Genomic DNA, 22,451 nt, shown 5'->3' with positions numbered 1-22,451 from the left:
AATAGAGTTGATACCAAACAGATTTGTTATTCCTTTACTGTTTGGAATACGAACCAAAGGAAATGTTCCAAGTACGTGACTTCTTTATAAGTTGGAGGCGTGGGAATACAGACGGAACTAGGTGAACTATAGGTGTAGTTGCTTGGTCTCAACTATACAAATTTAGGTGTAATTTTGTGTAGCGGCTTAATCCTGAGAGTATTCAATTCTGGACAAGGTCCCGAGGTTTTTCTGCATTTGCGGTTTCCTCGTTAAAAAAATCTTGCTGTGTCATTTATTTTATATTTCCGCATTGTAATTGTTTTATTATAATTAAAGAAAATCGCACAAACGTTAATTCCTATTTACTTGATAAGTGAATCCTATTGTGTTTGGTTAAGTCCGAACCTTTTTATCAAGTAAGATACTTCGTTGTTGTATTGTCTCGATCTCGTATCCATAGACGATCACAGGAAGTGTGAAATGATTAGTTGTATTGTCTCGACTCGGTCCATAGACAATCACTTTCGGAGAAATGACTTATAAGTAGGAAAAGTTTTAGCTTGAGGTATATTTGGGTACCCTTGACTTTTCACATTCTCTTGGGTATGATATCATTATGTTTGCAGGTGATATTAAAACTCTTTCAGGCTACTCTGACTCTTTCACGTAAGTCCAATGCAGGCTACTGTGTGTTTCTTTGATCTTTACTCATCTCATAGTCTTCAAAGAAACAACCCACTGTATCAAAGTCCAACAATGAATCTGAATACAAAGCATTATCTCTATTGGCTGCTAAGGTTATGTGGTTGTCTACTCTTCTTGAGGAACTTCATTTACTTTCACTACACTCTTTACATTGTACTGTAACAACATTGGTGCTCGTGCTCTAACTGTCAATCCCATCGTCTATGCTCGTAGAAAGCATATTAAAGTAGATTACCATATCACTTTGTCAGACATCTTCTTGAAGCAGGCCTCGTAAACTTCACATATGTTCCTTCATCTCTTCAAATAGCTAACGTTCTCATTAAAGGCATGACTTACCCGTTTTCCTCCAGTCTTCGGACAATTTGATGTGCTTTACCACACTAGCATCAGCTTGAAGAGGGTGTATTAAAGAGTATTATGCTTATTTCCTTTTGAATATAACATGAGTGTTATGTCTACTCTTTATATTTCTTCTTGTGATAACTTCTGTTATGTTTCTTTAGTTTTCTATTAAGTTCACCTGTCCATTCTATAAATGCTTAGGGAATATTTTGTTCTAGGCTGAGGTAACAATACAATCTATAGAACATATTATCTTTTAAAATCTAACAAAGAGAAAATGATTTTTTTGGGACCCTTTAATATTCGAGGGAACCATACCATAGTTTGAGACCAGATCATTGTGAAATAAAAACCAGATCATTGTGCAGTTTACTATGTAGATGATCACTTTACTGGGACCCTATTACTTGGTCACTAAGTATCTAAACTTTATAAATAGAGTCCTAAACCTTTGTATTCTACCTACATTAATAGAATTTCTCGCTCTCTTTTCCCCTTTACTTTGAGTTTACTTTTCCCGTTCTCTATTTCAAAACAATTTTAACTACATAATTAATTAATTTTTAATCATTTTAATTTTTTTTTAGCTTTTCTTTATTCATTTGTTTTTGAAGTTTTCTTAGATTCGATTCAGCTAGATTTCTTATTTTTCTTAGCCGAGTTTGATTAGTTTTTTTTTCAATTGGAATTCGATGGAATTACATATAAAAACAACATAGAGGTTCGGTTAGCTTATATATATATATTTTTTCTTCCTGTAACAAAATTCAAAGGGTTGTTCATTTTCTAAAAGCAACATAAAAGTTTAGTTAGGATTTATTTTATTTTTCTTAGCCGTACCTTTTTTTTCCTAGTCGATTCCAGGAGTTACTTATATATCAAAGATAACAAAGAGGTTAGACTAGGTTTTATTTTGTTTTGTCCGAAGAGTTAGGCTAGATTTTTTTGTTTTTTTTGTTCTAGCTGAATTCAGTTGGTTGCTTCATATGTAAAAGACAACAACAAAGTTTTTTTTCCAGCAAAACCCAATACAAATTTAAAATATTTTAAAAGCAAAAATTTAATTAAGTAATTAATAAATGAAAAGGAGTTGGAGTCCAGCTTGTGGCTAGGCTCCCAATAAGCTTTTTGTCTGATGTAAATCCTTTAGATGAATTTTGTATTTGATTTAAAAAAAAATGAAAATGAAAATATTTGTTTGAATAAGAAGTAACTTAGTCATTTGATATCCCCTTAGCTTGTTAGGACGGATGGCCAAAGCACACTGAAAGCTCCAGCCGCCACATGTTTTCGACCACATTTGGCCGATGGGGGAAGTTGCCTAGGGGACCCGATAATTCATCTATGTTTAATATCATGTAATTTATTGAAATAGCCTGATCATCGGGTCATATGGTGAGTTTTCGATATGGAAATTACAAATAATATCTTTTGCATCAGTAGAGGGGTACTATGAAATTATGGTACATTGAGCCGTTTCCAGAAAACAAAACAAAAAAACACAAAAAAAAAAAACAGTGGAGAAGTGGGGCACCGATCCCCATACCTCTCGCATGCTAAGCGAGCGCTCTACCATCTGAGCTACATTTCCTGTGTCGCTTCTTCCAGTTTCTACTTTGTTGTCCAGTTGAACACTGAGACTCGTATTCGGGTGTTTATAGGCCTACTCTCATTTTCAGTTTCAGTTTTGAAAATGTATGGCTTCAATCTGTAACTCTAAAATTGGACCCCTACAAGAAAGAAAAATCTTCCCGCTAAAATGGGTATCCCTAAACATAGCAGTAGTCATCAAACAGATCCTTCTTCATTAGCATTTTCTGAAGGCGAAAGGCTTCTTGCTTAGTCCTCTCATTTGCGAAGCTAAGGTTTGTACAAGAAAGAAAACCCTAATTTTTCCTTTCTAGGGTTACTGTATTAGAAGTAATAAATTTATACTCCTATTTGCTCTGTGCAGTGGCACTTGGGGTGTTTAAGTAAAATTAGAATCTAATTTTAGGTTTTTAAGTCAATGCAGACAGAAATGGGAAGAAATTGTAGTGAAATTGTTGTTACTTCTTGCTCAGTAAACATTTTTTTGTGACTGAAATGAATCAATTCTGGTCACCACAAGTGGGCATCCTACCATGTTTGCTTCGTACATTTGGGAGATGCAGTGCTTCCTAATATTTCATGTTTCACATGGAGAAAAACTATTAGGTTAAAATTTCTGGTTGTTTAGCTGTAGGCAACATTGACTTAGTTTATCATCTAATTACATTACTTCATCATAGATATAATGAATATGAATATATGATTCGATGTGTGTGAATTAGAGATATTGTTAGCACTGGCGAAATCATTATTTGGGTACTATCATGGCTTACATTTACATTCTTTGTTAATTAAGGTTATTAAAGTTGAGAATTGAGATTCAGAATCCATCTGATGATACAAAGGAATACTTAATTCATTACAATATGAGTTTAGTTTCAAATCTTTTTAATATATTTGTTTTTCTTTTCTGCTGCAAATTATATTTCCTAGTGACCCCTTTTTAATGCTAATTGAAGAAAGTTGAGAAACTGAATGATCGGTCACCCTTTCTAATTAATAAAACACTATCCTTCTTTTGCAGTGTTGGAACTTGTAACAACAAGTGAGTTTATGCTCTTTTTACCTCGTTTAGCAGGAATTTATTGACTTTAACGTGATATGCAAGGTAACACATACTTAATGGTTTCGCTTTCATATTCTTGCACATATCTATTGTCAGACATGTTCATCTTTCTGTATTTTCCTGTATATGAGCTCAAGGCCTTTAAATTGAAAAATTGGTAGTATTATGAAAACAGTGCAAGAATCAGTTTGTTTCAACCATGAAGATAACATGCACACGTTGTCAGGCATGCTCATATTTCTGTATTTTCTTGAATATGAGTTTGAGGCCTTTGAATTGAATAATTGGTAAAATGAAAACCATATAGCTATCACTTTGCTGCAATCATGAAGATAACAAACATGGGCTTAGGTGTCTAGTTAGGGTACTTGTATTAGACAGAATTTTTTTGCCTTCAGATCATGTAATGGTTATTTGGTAGATTGTTGTATATAATAACAACTTTATATGATTTTACTTTCTATCAAATCTCAAGTCTGGTTTGTTAATTCTCTGAATAATATGCCCGCGAACCATTGTGAATTTGACCCCAGGTCAGTAAGTTGACCTAGTTTTATAATCCGAACTGTCAATTTTAGAGTAAATCACTATCTCCATCTGTTTCACTGAAGGAGGGCATGAGTTCTTTGTATATACCTACTTTTTAGTTTCATTTACTCTGCCTTTGTAATATTATACTTATATCCTTCTCCACAGATCATTGTCACAGAAGAATGAAAAAAAAAATTCTAATGGTCTAGTGTAACCTTTTTAGCCTCGTGGAAGTGTTTCAGCAAAAATATGGTTGCACTGCCATAATTAATGCAATAAATGAAACCCAATCTTTTATAGGCCTTTGAAAATGTCCCGGCATCCCATACTTAGAAAAGGACACTAACAGAGAGTCATCGGAAGACTCATTTTATTGATATGATAGCTATTACTGAGCAATAAGTTGCTCAGAAGTCAGATAAAACACAATCTATACTTGCTTAGTTATGCCTACGGCAAAATCTGTTGTTCATTTATTTTTATATTGTCATAATAATTATAACTATGCTATATGACTGTACAAGGTACGTGTACCTTGAACATCACCATCATGCAATTTTCTTTTTTGGGATCCTTATAAGATGGTAGGATACATGATAGCTTTTGGTTCTGAGCTATGCTCAAGCCCTATTAGATGACCAATTTCCTGTACATCAACTGTTTCTAGGTCCATCATGTCTTCCCTGGATTAATACTCCAATTCTCTTCTGCATTGAAATGAAGCCTTCCATCTGTTGGTGAAAAAGAATGAGCAAGCAACCCAACGGGACCATCAAAGCTGGATCCATCAGCATGATCACCGCTGTAGAATTCAATCACAATCATTGCCTCATCAACGGCTTTAGAAAATTTGAAATTGCTCACCTCTGTGCATCTCGCAAAAGCTTGCTTAAATTTCGAAATTATTGACTTTAATGTGATATGCAAGGTAACTCATACTTAACGGTTTCGCTTTCATATTCTTGCACATATCTGTCGACTGACATGCTCATATTTCTGTATTTTTCTGTGTATGAGTTCGAGGCCTTTAAATTGAATAAGTGGTAATATGGAAACTGTATAGGAATCAGTTGGTTTCAACCATGAAGATAACAAACATAAGTTTAGTGTCTAGTTAGAATAGCTGTATTAAATAGAACTTTGTTCCTTCAGATCATGTACTGGAAATTTAGTAGATTGTATATTGAATATGAAGTAAAAACAATGCAATTCTACATGATATTACTTTCTATCAAGTCTGGCTTAGCAATGTATTATGAATTCTGTAAATTTTAAAACTTAAAACCTTTATCATCAACAGGTGGGATGAGTGGGTTGGCATTTTTTGTTAAAATTCACTGAAGAGAACAAGGACCTGCAGGAGGAACTTAAACTAGAGCAGCAGGGTGTGGAAAAGAATCCCAAGTCAGGGTACTTATCAAACATGAAGCCAAAAAGTTCTGCTGGTGAGTTCTACTCTCTTTCGGAACTAATAATCATCTATTAAATTAGCTTGTGATAAGTAAACATTTCCTTCCACCTTTCACTTTTGAATGAAAGAAAATATCAAAATGGTGAAATTTTCTTCGTTAGGACATGTATTTGAACATGTTTTTATCGTCGATACTAACGAGTTGTGTTACTATTAAATTGTCTCGTGTAGTTCAATGTTCAGTATTTTAAACTTGGAATTTTCTTATAAAGGGATTAGTTAGATGTCACGCTAATGAACTTCTGGCTTCTTGTATTTGGAGTTTGCCTTGACAAAATAACAAAATTTTGCAGATTACAAGTAACAAATTCAGATAAGTACTGTTGTGTTAAGAGGATGGGAAAATTGATATTTAGCTGACATCTTTCATATTTCTTTAAAATACTACTGCATCAAGTGGGAACAAGAGTTAAGAGGTAGAGTAATGTTTCCATTGCGTGTCAAGAACCTGTCGGCATAGTTTTCTGCCCTGTCCATTGTTTTGTGACTTAACCTTAAGCAGTATGCCTGTGCAAAACAGGGTTAGCTTGTTCATATGTTTCAACTTTTTTTCTTGTTCGTTTAGTCGGTTGCTGTTTGATTGTTAATTTGCATCTGTTGCATAATTGGAAATGTTTTTTCTTTTTGATGTGTGTACTATAAAATATGGTAATGCAGTATGCGGTGTATTGTTGTACTTGTTGTTATTTCCCTCTGATCAGTTGCCTGACTATTTCAATATGTTAAGCTTCATATGTTTGAGGTGATGAAAGGTGGATATCATTTATTTTCTATGCATCTTGTGTCAGCTATTCTTATGTGAGTTTAAAGAAAGCTATGGAATTAGAGCTAATACTGTTTCTAAAATGCTTTCATGGTTGTTGTAGTGTGGAAGGGAAAGAAGCGGACAAGTGAAGTGACTTCAGCGTTGAGGTATGTGATTACCATCTCAATGGGTATAGAACATATTTATGGTTAATTTTTTTATTTTTTTTTAAGCCTATAATACTACAAAATACTTGAGCAAGCATGAATGTTAGAGTAATGAATCCTTTCAATCTGCCCGCATTTTGTGCATGATTTAGATTTCCTCCAATTTTCTGTACTGGTAGCCAACTAATATCATATGAGCTCAGTGTCTAGTGGATTCCTGTGTTATTTATTTTTTGTGGAATCGCAATACGTCAATTAGAGATCAGGTGCAAGGACCTCTTTTGCAAAGTTTTACACGTTTCTTCTTAGAATGAAGCTTTTTTAGATCAATTGTTGGAAATGTAAGGATCTCATTAGAAGGCCCTCAAAACTCATCTCCAAGAACTCCAAACCTGCTATAATTCTCTATATAAGGGTTGAACTCTGATAACAAAAATTTAACTACGAAGTCCTGAATATGCTTCCGAAAATAAAACAATTTTTTTTTTGACGGTGTTACTTATAACGTACAAGCATCTAATGAAATTCAAAACTAGAAAACTATTTGGACTCCGTTCTTTAATGCTGTTATTCATGCATTGATCAGTTGGGCATCAAGTGTTTGACACTCAGAATCACTATGGACCATGAGTTATGGCCATCAATTTTCTAAGAAAAAGTTGTCTACTTATGGTAAGACTCTTCATCCTAGTTTCGAGAAAGAAGGATACGAGCTTTATAGATGCTAGAGAAAGCATCAAACGGTTTTACATTTTTATCTGTTATGATGTTCGAGAAATTGCTTTTTATGTTACTAATTGGAATTTGAAGGCCTTTGGTTTCTTGCTAAATTATCTTACCGATCTAGTTGACATATTGTTTATCTTACAATCTAATGATTTTCTACAGTTGTTTATGTTAATGCAGTCAGATACGCACCCAACATTAAGTGGCAGTGGTTTCAATACACACCCAACATAAACACTGATATGATAGCTATTCCTGAGCAATGAGTTGCTAAGAAGTCAGATAAACACTATCAATACATACCTAGTTATGCCTACTTAACGGCAAAACCTGCTGCCCATTTATTTTCTATTGTTATGATAATTATAATTATGCAATATGACTGTATAAGGCTTGTATACCTTGAACATCATCACCATGCAGTTTCCTTTTTTGGGATCCAAATAAGATGATAGGATACATGATAGCTTTTGGTTCTGAGCTGTGCTCAAGCCCTAGCAGATGACCAATTTCATGTACAGCAACTGTTTCTATGTCCATCATGTCTTGCTTTGGATTAGTACTCCAATTCTCTTCTGCATCAAAATGAAGTCTTCCATCTGTTGGTGAAAAGGAGTGAGCAAGTGTTCCTCCAGGACCATCAAAGCTGGATCCATCACCATGATCACCGCTGTAGAATCCAATCACAATATCTGCTGCCTCATCAGTAGCTTCAGAAAATTTGAAATGGCTCACCTCTGCCCATCTCGCAAAAGCTCTTTTGCTGACAGTTTTCAAAGTTTTGAGATCAGTAACTGGGACGGTAGAGCTGAATTGATAGGTAAGGTAGGATTTGGAATCTGGCCATCTTGGGCTTCCTTGGAAGAAGCTGTAGAGCGAGACACTGTGCAGTGAGCTGCTATTTCCTCCATTTGTATGCTTCTTCTTACCTGATCTCATGGAAGTCTTGCCATTGACAATATCTGGGACTCCACATCTAGGCATCCTCATCTGTTTCACTGTTTGAGCATCCAGCTTTCCGGTGGCTTTGAGATGATAATTAAGTTGGTAACTTTTGATTCCAGATTCTAAATCGTCATCAAATTCATTGTTATGTTCATGTTTGGTATGGTTATAACAGACATCTAAGTACCCAAATTTTCTGAGATACTGTTTGAGTTCATGAACGCTTTCAACTTTCTGACCTTTGTGCCATCCATCCAGCTGCTGTAGGAAATCAAAAGCTTGCAAACTTTTTGTGGACAGAATTGGGTACGCAAATATGGCTAGCAAGAGGAGAGAGATGAAGGGTGATATCTGAAGAAGAGAAGCTACTGCTTTGGGGTTTGTCATTGCGACTTGAAAATGGTGAAATCGTGAGAGAAGGGTCGCGTTCTCCGTGGTTTTGATGATGAGGTCCCTAATTTTCACCCAACTGTTTATTTTATGATATTGATGTTCATGATGGTGAACGAGTGATAAGACACTTAGAAAATAACTTCCAGATGATCAGTATCCCTGTCAGTTATTGAAGGAACTGCCAGATGATTTTGGAATGAATTCAATGTGATTTTAGATGTGGGGATCTTTATAACCGTATCAGGGAATTTTGTGCAGTCACTACGAGCCTTCTTCTCATTAAATGCTGATGTTTAGATGCTTGGTTTGATCAGTGATATTTTTGCATTAGCGGTTCTATTGTGTTTTGATTAAGTAGATAGATCAAGACAGCTCAACCATATTTTATGTCAGTTTTTTTTTTTGAAACTGAAAAGTTGAATTAAAGTGTTTACATTGATTGTTTGGAGTCCAAATTTGTGCACCCCCTTAAAACCGGGGTGCACATTGGAGAGTTTTTTTAGCCAACAAACCCGATTCTTTTAGTAAAACAGCTTATTGGTTCTCTATGCTCTCTGTTCGATCTCCATTCTTTCTCTATTCTTCCAGTTTTTTCTAACAGTTAACATCTTCACAAAATTCTGATAAGAAAAAGAAAAACATCTTTGCTGAATTTGTTTTGGATTTTAAAAGATAAGGACTACGTGATTTGGCATTTGCCAAACTTAAAAAGTGTTATCAGATTCGTTAAGCTTGTTTGAATCTTTTACTGATCTTAATAATCAATCCAATCCGTGTACTTTGAACTTCCTAATCTATGCATGTGATTCTAATAAAACTTTTAGTCCATTAATTTAACCCAACTTGAAGAAGAACTTAGTAATTTCAAAGTACTGATAATACTAGCTCCAAGTTATCTCATGTTGGACACTACTTTTCAAATCATTAGATATATTCAATCCATTCTTTAAATCAATAGAAACTCCATTGGTAACATTTTTTTCCTACTTTTTTTAAATTCCATACCCAAGTGAAAAATTACTTACCTTACGCAAAAAAAAATTGTTTCTTCCTTGTAACTTCCCCTCCAAAAATTAAACTCTAGTGTTTTTCTTTGAAGAAAATCCTGAACTCATCGACTCCCATAAAAAGCAGGTTGAAAGAAAACCAACGCAGATTTAAATTGAGTTGTAGCTAACTTAGAAAGAGATTATCATGAAGTTGATTAATAATTTCAACTGGAGGAGTTAAGAGCCAAACATCACTAATAAATTGAGTTCTAGCTAATTTAGAAAGAAAGTTTGTTACTTTATTTTTCTCTTTGGGCACATAGAAACATTGCCAAGAGGGATGAATGCTTAATAAGTTTTTAATATCTAAGATCAAGTTGTGTGATCTCTAATCAATGTTAAGTGAATCTCACAAGACTATGTCCACTACAAGCTTTGCATCCAGCTCAAAAAGTACTTTCTCCAGCTTCTTCTCTAATTCCCATTGCATTGCCTCTCATAAAGCTTTATTCTCAACTTGCTCTGGATTAATTGCAGTAGTTAGATAGATGCACTTCTGTAGATGGGGGAAAACGATTTGCTGGTTTTTACGGGATTGTGGAGACGACCGTGCGGAGGAGACTCCTTGAACCGAGTGAAATGTTTAACCTCACATAGATGCACTGCAAGAAGGGAGTGCTTTAAGTTCGAGAGATCAATCTGTAGGACTCCGGCCTAAACCAAGACAATGGCCGTTCCAAAGTCAATTCGGTCACAAGAGAGGATGGGCTGATCTGTAGGAGGGAAGCTGAGAAATGTGTGAGATCAATGGTGATCGAGAATGTAGGTGTGTTGTGTATTCTGCGTAAGAAATTTTTGAATGATTGAATTTTACTCAGTTGAGAGTGATTGCTCAGACGATGAGTTCGTGTAGACGAAAGATTTTCTGTGTGAACTTGTTGAGAAATTCTTCCCTTTTCAATCAGGATTCAAAGATTTATATATTGCTGAATTGAAACACCATGATCCCATGAAGTGTGACAGTTGCGGGAGTCAAAGAGTGGGGAGTATAAAATTGTGTTGAAACGAGTTGCTCATCGTGCGGAGACTTGGTTAACTTTCCACCCACTACTTTGCTAACTCCTCCAACCGATTGCACGACTTGCTCACATTCTCATCATGTGTATGAACACACGTGCCATAGACCGCCAGACCAAAACCCTAGTTAATATCCCCCCATGTGACACGATTGATGTCTCTTGAATGTGGAGTCTGCAAGGCAGACGTGTATTTAGTTAGTCAGTTGCTGACTTTATGGGAAGATGAGTCCTTTTATTGCTGAGTTGAACATAATTTGCAAATGTTTTGAGACTCATGAATTGAACATGTCTGTTGAGACGAAGATATAATTACGTTGATTGTTAAGGTGAGCAAATGTTGCTCGTTTGATAAACTGTTGAACATTAATAGTCAGTATTCATGGACTGAGCAAGTATTGCTCATATGATGACTTATTGAATATTGATAGTCGAACCAATATTCATGGACTGAGAAAATGTTGCTCATCTGAGCAAATATTGATTGTTGAACCAATATTCATGGACTGAGCAAATGTTGCTCATCTGAGAAAATATTGATAGTTGAACCAATATTCATGGACTGAGCAAATGTTGCTCATCTGAGAAAATATTGGTAGTCGAACCAATATTCATGGACTGATCCAATGTTGCTCATCTGAGCAAATATTGATAGTTGAACCAATATTCATGGACTGAGCAAATGTTGCTCATCTGAGCAAATATTGATAGTTGAACCAATATTCATGGACTGAGCAAATGTTGCTCATTTGAAAAAATATTGATAGTTGAACCAATATTCATGGTCTGAGCAAATATTGCTCGTATGAGCAAATGCTGCTCGCATGAGTTATTGAATATTGACAGTTGAGCCAATATTCATGATTTGCACAAATATTGCTCGTATGAGCAAATTTTGCTCGTTTAATGAATTGTTGACATCGTCGAATATTGATAGTTGAACCAATATTCTTTTAATAGAGAAAATATTGCTCGTTTGAGCAAACGTCAATTTAAGATGCTGACATCTGAGTCGAGCATGATTATTAAAGTGTTGATCACGGGATCAACGTAAAATTATTAGTGTTTGAATCTGCTCAAAATTATGTTTTGCAGAGCTATGGATTCGAAACCCTAATTTTGATCAATTGCCGAATTGATGATAAATTGATGATTTATTGAAAATCATTCAAGAAAATAAAGTAGGGACCCGCTACAGGGGATGATGAATCGACCATATAGCGCCCAGATGCTCAAGTGAGCAAAATACCAAAGTCTCTTGAAGATCAGTTGGTGAAAGGATGATTAAATGCTGGTTTAATCATTTTTCAAATAGTGCTCGTGTGAGCGTCTGGTAGTAGAACCTGATTATGGAGAGATGAGGGACCGACCAAGGGATCATGAGATCGTCCCTTGGTGGTCATGGGACCAGCTGATGATCGTTTTAACAAACTCCCAGCTATTTGGGAAGAGCAATTGAGCAAATTAGGTCAAAATTATTAAAACACGTGGGACCGGCTATTTGCAAGCCTCGGGGACGGCCTTGGTCGGTCATGGAGACATGCCCGCGTCACCATAATGTCCGCGTCTCAGTCCTGAGAGTTTCGATATTTTCCGGTGTGCGTTTGAGCAACATTTTGAGAAAATATGAAGAAATCAGGGATTTTGCTGAAACCGTGAAACTTCATGAGATGAAGGAATAAAATTATAAAATAATGAAGGAATCATGAGGTGTGGTACCGGCTAGGCCAAGGCATGGCCATCCGTCCAAGGAGCCGGTCCCAAGGCATTTTTTTCTAATTTATAATATTTTCATGATTTTAGGGAAATATCATAAAAATCAAGAAGTTTGTTGAAACCAAGGAATTTGTTGAAATTAAGGAGTTTCCATGAGATGAGGGAATCATAAAAAATAATAATGATAAAATAAGGGGCGTGTGGGACCGGCTAGGGCGTGACCGGCCTGCTATGGCCCGGTCCCACGGGTTTCCCTAATTTTATATTATTTTTCATGAACTTCAGTGAAATTTCATGAATCCAAGGAGTTTGCTGAAATTAGGGAATTTCCTTGAAGTGAAAGAGTTTCCATGGGATGAGAAAACAAATAATATTAAAATAATAAGACATGGGCGTGCGGGACCGGCCATGGCTAGAGCATCGCTGGACGAGATCCCGGGTCCCGTGCATTTTCTCCCTAATTTATAATATTTCATAAATTGAGTACATTAACACCATTTTGGTCAGGGCTTACTCGATAGCTGCTCAGATGCCCGCACGTCTAATATTTATCACTAACCCGTGGAATTCTGCTGGGAAGAACCACAAATTGAAGAGACGAAATATTACTAAGAATCGTAGAATATTGTTGAATATTCAGTTAACGATTATAGATGATTAACTGATGGCTCTATACTAGCAGGCATGTTGTCAATGAGCATTAATTATCTGAGAATTGAGAAACATGAGCTTGTTGAAAAGTCATATTTCCTTTATATAGCCAGGGAAAACCTTGTTGTATCCTGAAGACGTTGTCGCTCTATACTAGCAGGAACGCTGTCTAGGAGTCGTCCAATCTTTCGATTCTATATAGAAATAATTACTGATATTGCTCAGTATTCATGAGATGTGTCGTTGCCTCAGCTGGGAGACTATACATCTACATATACTCTGAGAGACAGCCTTCTCAGTCAGAGATTTTATGGCATGAGCTTTCATGCTTCAACGAGAGACATGAGCCTCAATACTCATCTGATTGCCGGATCAGGAACATGTATAATTATGGTTTTACGATTTTAACCCTTGTCGAAAATCCACCATCTACATTAAGTCTCCTTCTTAGTGAGGGGCAGTCATGTTCCTCAGTCAGCACTGAATGGTGATTTTCTACAAACAAAATAAGTAATTGAACTTAGTCGTAAGATAAGACGTTACCGGATTTTTGACTGAATGAGCAAACCATGGCTTGAATGAAAACCCAGTGGCATAATAGAGCGTCATCCAACGATCATAAATTGGTGTAGAACCGTTGGTTTGGTGATGGGACCTTGATCAAATTAGGATTCACGGGTCCGTCCTGAAAAGGGAATCCTTGTGAAATTAGGTTTTGGAAATAAAAATTGATACAAAAGGGAATTAATCCTTTTTTTTTTATTTTCTTCCATGACCACCACCTTCATCTCTTCATCACATTGACACCATCAGGGAGGAGCATGGATATTTTAGCCGGAGCAGTAGATCTTCGGCGCCATCCAGCCAACGCCGACCAATGAGTTTTTTTTTTGCTGATTTCATGAGTTGTTCATGCTTTGATCATATTAAAATTTTATACATGTGTATATATGAGTGTGAGTTTTTTTTTTAAAACCATTGTATTATTAAACGTATGTTCGTTCGATCTTTAGTTCAAGAGACTAGCAACAATCCCTAGCTTGAGAGATATTTTTGTTTTGAAAATAGACCTATGTCCAGTGATAAAATTTTGTTTATGAGATTTCATGGAAACCAAAACTTCATCTTAAAAGGTGTGAACTTTTCATAAAATCGAAATAAACCTTCGATTCAAAGAAAGATGTTCGTACGAAGGTGAAGAGATTTTTATTTATTTTTTTGTAAAACCGTGACCTGGTCACGTTTTTTTTTTCTTTTTTTTTACGTGAGTTTTACTCATGTGAAGTATATTTTTCATGAGAAATATAAATGAATAGTTCTCGCATATATATATATATTATATATATATATAACATGCATATACATATTTGTGTTGACAAATAAAATATGATTTTGAGTAATCGATAAAGTAAACAATTATTTATGATGAAATATTGTTTTCATGTAAATTTTCATAACCTGGTCGTGACTGTTCACATGATGAAACTTTATGTTCACGATTTTATGAAAACCTGAGTTTTGCTCGCTTTTGCAGATTCGAAGAAATGAGCAAGTTTTGAAGTGCTAACTCTTGCATTGCCATCACTATTGTTAGTGGAATTGTAAGAAGGTAAGAATTAAGGATTACCATTTTGTAGATGTTGGCACGAGTACTTTTCCAATTACTTCATTCCGTCGATGTTTGCATCTTGTATGAATGGTAGACTGAAGTAAAATACCGTGTGCATGTTACAGCCACTTCGCAAGGATGTCTGATCCTCAAGAAAATGGTGCCTCCAGGGACGATGTACGCATAGATTATGACGCATCCAGGGATGATACATGCATGGATGAGACTTCCATTTGTGAAGAAGAAGAATAATAATAAGAAGAAGAAGAAGAAGAAGAAACTCCTGGGATCAAGAATGTTTCAAACGTGGATGATGCATTTTTTGAGGTTCAGCAGGAGACTGAAAAAACGTCTTAAGTCCCCAGCATATCATCTTCTGATAAATCCCAAGAGTGTTACTCAAAAGAAATTGGTGACTCCCACGACGATAATTCAATTTTGCCTTGAACGAGGAATTTTTCTTGCATCAATCATAGAGACCTTTGGAGAAATTTATGGATGGGAGAGGCACATGCTGGGTTTTCCTCATGTCAGAGCTATGTTGAACCAGGCATAAGTAACAAGGGACATTCAAGCATCTGGAGATTTGTTTATTTGTCATGATGCGCGAGGCATAATGTCTCTTCTTGCTCGTTGGTGCATTCCAACCCATGAATTCATATGCAGACGGGGAGAGTTTATTGATACCTTAGAGGATGTGGTGGCTTTGTTGCATCTCCCAATTACAAGTAATCTTCCTGAAGGTCTTTCAACTAAAGAGACATCAATTTCTAACATCTTGACAGCAGAAATGGAGCGGATCAACAAGGCATCTGGCAAATATTGTTATGCTTACTGGTTAACGCGTTGGTGGCCAGGAAATGATGTTCATGACTGTCCTGTTGACGGTACGTTGTCTATTGCTGCTTTCTTATGCTTATGGTTGTCCAGAGATGCATTCGAAGACAGTGGAACTTTGTTGAAACCATTTGTGATTCCCTTTGCTATCAAGATAGATCAAGGTGAGCAACTCCCGATAGGTAGTCTATTCTTGGGTTCTTTGTACTCTAATTTGGATTCTCTGATTATAGACTCCAGTGTATCAAATGGCTTCATGAAGATCGATTGTTATTCCAATACGATATTTCTCCAAGCTTTGTTGTGGGAACATTTTAAGAACTATGCTCCTATTCCACGTACTATCCTTCCAGAACCGAGTGTTGATGCCCGTCACGTCTTCTCTGAAAAAGATAATGCCAGGATTATGCGTTGGTCTACAAAGCAGCCTCGGTTCAATACACGTATCATTGATGTTTTAGACGATGAATCCGAGTTCAATTTTTTCCCATGGGTGTCAATTCCTTCTTGTATTTCCCAGCCGACAACCTTCAATACTGGAGAAAGTAGAGTTTTATCATCTGGTGCAGGCCTGAGTGACGGTGAGAGATCTTTCATGCTGAGTTGCACTCCTGGTCACTTGATATCAGCAATATATGGAGAGCTTTCAGTGGAGGAATATAACATTGACAGGGCAGATCGGAAAATGGGTATAGATCAGTGTGTTCCGACTTTTCGAAGGAGAAATCCATTGGTTGAGCAACTTAGGACCCATTTGGACCGCACACGTGTGGAAGGAAGCGCTTACTGGTTTCCTTGCTCCGATAGGATTACTTATGTAACTCCAGGTTATGTAGACTTCTGGGATCAGCAGCTTGAACGTCTACATAATTTTGCAACGACTGGTCAACCTCCGGTGAAAAATGCTCCTTCTGTTGAGATGCTTTCCACTCGACCAAGATTGAAGTATCTTTCTGGTGATAAACGAAAGACATCCCCAGGATGTTCACAGGTATGAACCTTTTCATAATCTTCATAAAATTATGATAATTATATTTTGATCATAGTATCAAAATTTTCCACAGGACGGTCGTAATGTAAGACCTCGAATCCGTGTAGACTTCTCAGAAACTGAAGCAATTATTCATGGAGGAGAGGGCAGGAACAAGAATTATAAGTTGTTACCTAACACCATAAAAATCCCCAATTGCTTCTTTGGTGAGTCATCAATATTCCTTTGTTGTGACTTATTCCTCCGTGTAATTAGGATCGTGAAACCAATATTTGTTATTCCGTTATAGAACTTTGCGCCATCAAGTATTGACGGTCTTCGATTCTCTACTGCTGGGTAGAAGATTTCTGACTCAAGTGTTGAAAGAGAGGCCGAAGTAAGTATTTCTTCGCATAACAAATTACGATGCTTCGTAGATAAAATACTGATTGTTGAAAAATATCTAGGAGGATGTCGCCGTGGAAGTGGAGAGCACTCGTGATGTTTGTTTGGAGGATAGCAACAAGGAAATCCCCCATAACTGGAAACCGAATGAAAGTAATGGTGTTGTTGACGTTGTTGATACAAGCAATTCTGGTTCTTTGAACACTCCAGAGCCCACCCAAGTAAGTATTTCTCTTGTGTTTTATCCATGGAAGTATAAACTTGTTGATTTATGATTTATGAATGTGTGAACAAGAATCCATGTGCATATACGAAAACTTTTCCGAAATACGTCACCAGAAAATTCAAAACTCAGTCTTTCGGCGAAAACGCCATAAAATCTTCATCTAAAGTCATATTTTCAAAGTCTGCATATGTATCTTCAAGCCAGGAAAATTTCCAAGATTTTTTAAAGAAGCTTTTAAAGTTTTGAGCAGGTTTAGAGGTAGAAATCAGCGAAACAGTAAACTTCCAGGAGACTTTCAAAACTTCTTCAGACTGCACGTTTTCCAATGTTTTGACCACATCTCCTTGCTCGTTCATCGGATTTTTATGGAATTTTGATATGTTGTAGCAACCATACTAAGATAATGGTATATAACTCATCCTTAGATTCCTTGTAGATTGCTCCCAGTTCGTTGTCTTGTACATGGCAGAGTAAAATCTCTTCGGACGAGCTTGCCGTTAAAAAAGTGTTTCATGACTTTTATGTTGTTTGTTCACGCCTTGAATGCATAATGATGAGTTTTTATGATGTTGGAATTCTTCTATGATGTAGTTTGTGATCTCATTTGGCTTCTATGTTTAGATTGCTCTAACCTCACGTAATCTTCATATTAGGTGCTAAATACCGAAGTTGAGGATACTGAAACCAATAAGGATAATTCAAGAAGCCATGGAGTTATTAATGAAGAGACAACCATCCATGCACTTCAAGGCCATGAGAGAGTTGTCACTGAAGTCATAGAAACTTCAATTGTTTCCACTCCAGTAATAGAATAAACTGAGCCACATGCAGAGGAGATTGAAGAAACTATTGTCATGACCGTAGAAGTTGCTCCAGTAATTGAGAAACACATAGTGGTGCATGAATATCCAAGTGCAGGGGTTGCTTTTGATCCTCCATTTGATGCATCACTACCATATCATGAACTAGTTGGTGGATTCAGCGTTCCCATTGGATATGCAGGCTTGTATGAGAAAATATGGAAGAAGTTTGGTCACATCATTGTTAACAGGGATCCCGGACGCGCTTATGATTTAACAATGCAAGTAAGCGTCATCTTGCGTGTTGTTAGTGATATATGTGCCAGGGCCAGAAATTCTGTGACTCCAGATGTACTCTTTGATTAGGAGTTCAACTTGGAGAATTCTGAAAGACTTGACTTCAACGTGAAGTGGTTTCGTAAGAAAATTAATGATATTAAGGAATCATGTGAGAATAACATACCCTTTCCAAATAATGTTGTGATGGAAAAGGAGAAAAAGAGCGCTAAGATGACTGAGGCGCTGAACCTGGAAAAGGCGGCTTTGCAAATCTTGAAGGATGCAGAGGAGCAAAAGTCTTTCTTTGCTGACTTTATTTGATTTCTTTTCATAATCTCTTGAACTTCTGAACTTCTGAGAGATGTGAGGTTTTATTTTGGTTTTGATATTGATTGGTTTTGGGTTGGTAGATGAGTGAGGATTTTCTTTTGGATTTGATAGAGATTTTCTTTAAGTAAAACGAACTGAATTTTGATAAATTGCCGAATTCAAATACTGAATGCAAGTATTGCAAACGTTTTGGAGAAATTGAAATACAATGAAAGAAAATCCTAAATGCCAAATCCCAGGTGTCATGAATGCTCAAACACCCAGTACTTCAAACCCAATGATTTCAGGCGTCAAATGCCTTAAGCCAATTCTCGTGGATTACTGGCAGGGTCCTCCCATCCGTGTTGACCAACCTGTAGTATCCTCCAGTTATGAATTTAGCAACTACAAATGGCCCTTCCCAGTTGGAGCTTCTTGCAGAGTGAAGGTTACGCTGAGTTGCTTTGAGAACCAGGTCTCCTTCACAAAATTTATTAGGCTTGGTTGTCCGCGCTTTGAATATCTTTTGCTGACTTGGAATTCCTCATGTGGCGGGATTCCAAGGCTGTGGCACATATGGACACTCATGCAAAGGGGAGTATCCAGAGTACTGTCTGTCATGCTTAGCCATATCTTCAACGATGAACCTTTTGATAGAATTATCAATTTGAAGGGGCTCTGTGCTCAACCATTTGGTGTAATATTGTAGAGGTGAAGATATCCACTCATAGCTTTTTATGATTGCTAAGTTGTTAGTGGGAAGAAGTCCTCGAACCATAGCAACATAATTAAACATTGGTAGTATAGGCGCATGAAGAGGAATTAGACTTGCCTGAGTACAGAACCTTTTGATGAAAGAGTGTGCACTTTCTCCAGGTTTCTTTGCTAATTCCACAAAAGCTTTAACCTCCTTCAGGTGTTCGAATGACGGAACATCTTCTATTTCTTCTGAGTCAGAGCTTTCTTCAATTAGAGTCACTTTTCAAGCGTGAATCCAAGGTCGGCCAAGAATCATGTTGTATCCTGGATCTTCTCGGATTATATAAAACTTGGCCACAGTGCAAACTGAGTTTTCTCTGACCTTAAGGGTGATGTGGTCGTACGCATCTCTGAATGTCCCTTCATGATCCCTGATTGACATGGGGGCATGAATAGATTCTTGTCGAGTGATGACAGCAGCTCTGAGAGTTTTCAAAGGATTGATGTTGATGGCAGTACCAACATCAACGGATGCTATTTTAAATTCATTTCCCTTGATGTACAATGTGGTGAGCAGTCCCCAGTTATACATTTCTTTATCGGTGGATGGAGGTTCAGGAGATACTTCTGGAATCAGTAGACGTTTTCCAGATACTATATGGTTCAAAGCCATGAACATGTCTCCCCTTTGCGCTTTCGACAGATAAAGCAATTCACAGACATGCTCGATCAATGACTGAACTGCTTCTTTAACTGGTTGTTCAGAGATGGAGAAAGCCCTGACTGGGAGAGGATCTCTGTGCACTCCTTCAATCCCCAAGTTGAGCTCTCCTGATTCAACCTTTTCCCTGAATATGCGTTTCAAAACTCAGCAATCACTTGTGGGATGATTGACGAACCTATGGAAGCGACAGTAACGAGGACTTTCCATGTCTTCTTCAGTTGGTTCTTTATTGACATATGGAAACTTGATTGCACCATCTTGGATCCAAGCATCCAGGAGCTCGATCACTTCTTCAATGGAAAGGGGGAAGTCAGGTGCGTCTTGATTAGGAGCCCCTCTGTGCTGGTCAAGAACTTGTGCATCTTGCTTATCCTTTCTTTGTGCCTTTGAAGGAGCGGAGGTATTCTTGCGCGGTGGTTCGGCTTTCCGTTTGATCCCTTCTGCGACAGTGTTTGTGGAAGGCTGGAGATTGTACTGCTTGTTGATCATACTTCTGCTACCTCGAACATCCCGTGGTTCCTCGGCCTTTGTAACTTTTGTTCTTTCCAGTAAAGCAGGTGCAGTAGTTATCGATCTCTTCGCCGCTTCATGAATCTCTGAGAAAGTGTGGAAACAAAGATTTTTTAATAAAGATCTATAGACCGGGATCATGCCATTGATACACAAGTCTACAAGTTGTTGCTCCGTGACGTTTGGATCATGACAGTCCAGGGTCTGAACTCTAAATCTCTTCACGTAGTCATTGGGATGTTCATTGTTCTTCTGAAAAATTCTTCCAAGATCAGAGAGAGTAACTTGCTCTGACAAAAAAAAAGTATTTTCTGTAGAAAGCGTTAATCATTTCTCCCCAATTGTTGATAGTTCCTGGTGCGATGTTGTTGTACCAGGTGTATGCTCTTCCTTTCAAGGATTTTGAAAATTCTTTGAGGCGAACAACATGGTTATGTTCATGTTCACCCAAGGCTTCCAGAAATCGAGAAACATTTTCCCGACCATTGCCTGTTCCGTCATACAAAGTGAAGGTTTGAGAGGTATAACCTTTTGGAAGAGGAATCCTTTGTGTAGCAGTAGAGTACGGAGGTTGGTGACGATGGACATGTGATGTCTTGTCTTTTCCATGGTTCTCCAAGAGGCGTTCCAAATCTTCCCGAGTAATCAAATTTGATGATTCCTTCACTGATGGATCGTTTGCAGCTTTGCGGACTTCGTTGTCATCCACTGTATGAATTAGATCTACTTCCGGATTAGCATCTGAGGATGCTTCATTTTCTTTTCCTTTTCCTCGAGTCTTCTCTGACATCTTGTCAGTGAGAGTCTTGAGATAATTGAATAACTCTTTCTGTGTTGCAGCCATGTCAGTTTGATTCTTTGCAAGAGTCTCTTGTACCTTGATGAGATCAGCCATGGTAGGTGGTGGATTCCCCCTAAATTCTTCAGGGTGTCGGCCAAACAAGAGATGACCTTACATGTTAGCGTGAGGAGGAATAACGTAACCACCTTCAGTGTTAGAGGCCGGAATGGTTTCCGGGATATCCCCATTATTATTTTTGTTAGTGCTAGCGTCGTTTGTGTTGGGACCTGTAACTAACCCACACCTAAGACCAGCCATCTTTGTGAGAATGTGAGATTGCAACCGAGAGATTAATCTCCCACTGTGGTCGCCAATCTGTGGATGGGGAAAAACGATTTGCGGGTTTTTACGAGATTGTGGGGACGACCGTGCAGAGGAGACTCCTTGAACCGAGTGAAATGTTTAACCTCACACGGATGCACTACAAGAAGGGAGTGCTTTAAGTTTGAGAGATCAATTTGTAGGAATCCGAATTAAACCAAGACAATGGTCGTTCAAGAGTCAATTCGGTCACAAGAGAGGATGGGCTGATCTGTAGAAGGGAAGCTGAGAAATGTGTGAGATCAATGGTGATAGAGATTGTAGGTGTGTTGTGTATTCTGCGTAAGAAAGTTCTGAATGATTGAATTTAACTCAATTGAGAGTCATTGCTCGGAAGATGAGTTCGTGTATACGAAAGATTGTCTGTATGAACTTGTTGAGAAATTCTTCCCTTTTCAATTAGGATTCAGAGACTTATATATTTCTGAATTGAAAACACCATGATCCCATGAAGTGTGACAGTTGCGGGAGTCAAAGAGTGGGGAGTATAAAATTGTGTTGAAACGAGTTGCTCATCGTGCGGAGACTTGGTTAACTTTCCACCCACTACTTTGCTAACTCCTCCAACTGATTGCACGACTTGCTCACATTCTCATCATGTGTATGAACACACGTGCCATAGACCGCCAGACCAAAACCCTAGTTAATATCCCCCCATGTGACACGATTGAAGTCTCTTGAATGTGGAGTCTGCAAGGCAGACGTGTATTTAGTTAGTCAGTTGCTGACTTTATGGGACGATGAGTCCTTTTATTGCTGAGTTGAACATAATGTGTAAATGTTCTGAGACTCATGAATTGAACATGTCTGTTGAGACGAAGAT

The 22,451-nt window shown here is 37.4% G+C and overlaps 1 protein-coding gene across 1 annotated transcript; it reads right to left on the bottom strand.

Annotated features, from left to right (window-relative positions):
• Positions 1-7,645: 7,645 nt before the first annotated feature.
• Positions 7,646-9,369, bottom strand: LOC113318734 (metalloendoproteinase 2-MMP-like). Its single transcript, XM_026566959.1, has one exon. It carries the CDS (start codon positions 8,658-8,660, stop codon positions 7,698-7,700), a length of 963 nt encoding a protein of 320 aa, XP_026422744.1. The 5' UTR covers positions 8,661-9,369; the 3' UTR covers positions 7,646-7,697.
• Between the last annotated feature and the right edge of the window lie 13,082 nt (positions 9,370-22,451).

This window comes from Papaver somniferum, chromosome 10 (assembly GCF_003573695.1).
Source record: "Papaver somniferum cultivar HN1 chromosome 10, ASM357369v1, whole genome shotgun sequence".
Classification (NCBI taxonomy): domain Eukaryota; kingdom Viridiplantae; phylum Streptophyta; class Magnoliopsida; order Ranunculales; family Papaveraceae; genus Papaver; species Papaver somniferum.
This window is presented reverse-complemented; position numbering and strand designations above follow the sequence as displayed.

What these genes read in the sequence shown, in the direction of transcription:
- LOC113318734 (XM_026566959.1), bottom strand. Translation starts at nt 8,660, where the DNA reads ATGACAAACCCCAAAGCAGTAGCTTCTCTTCTTCAGATATCACCCTTC.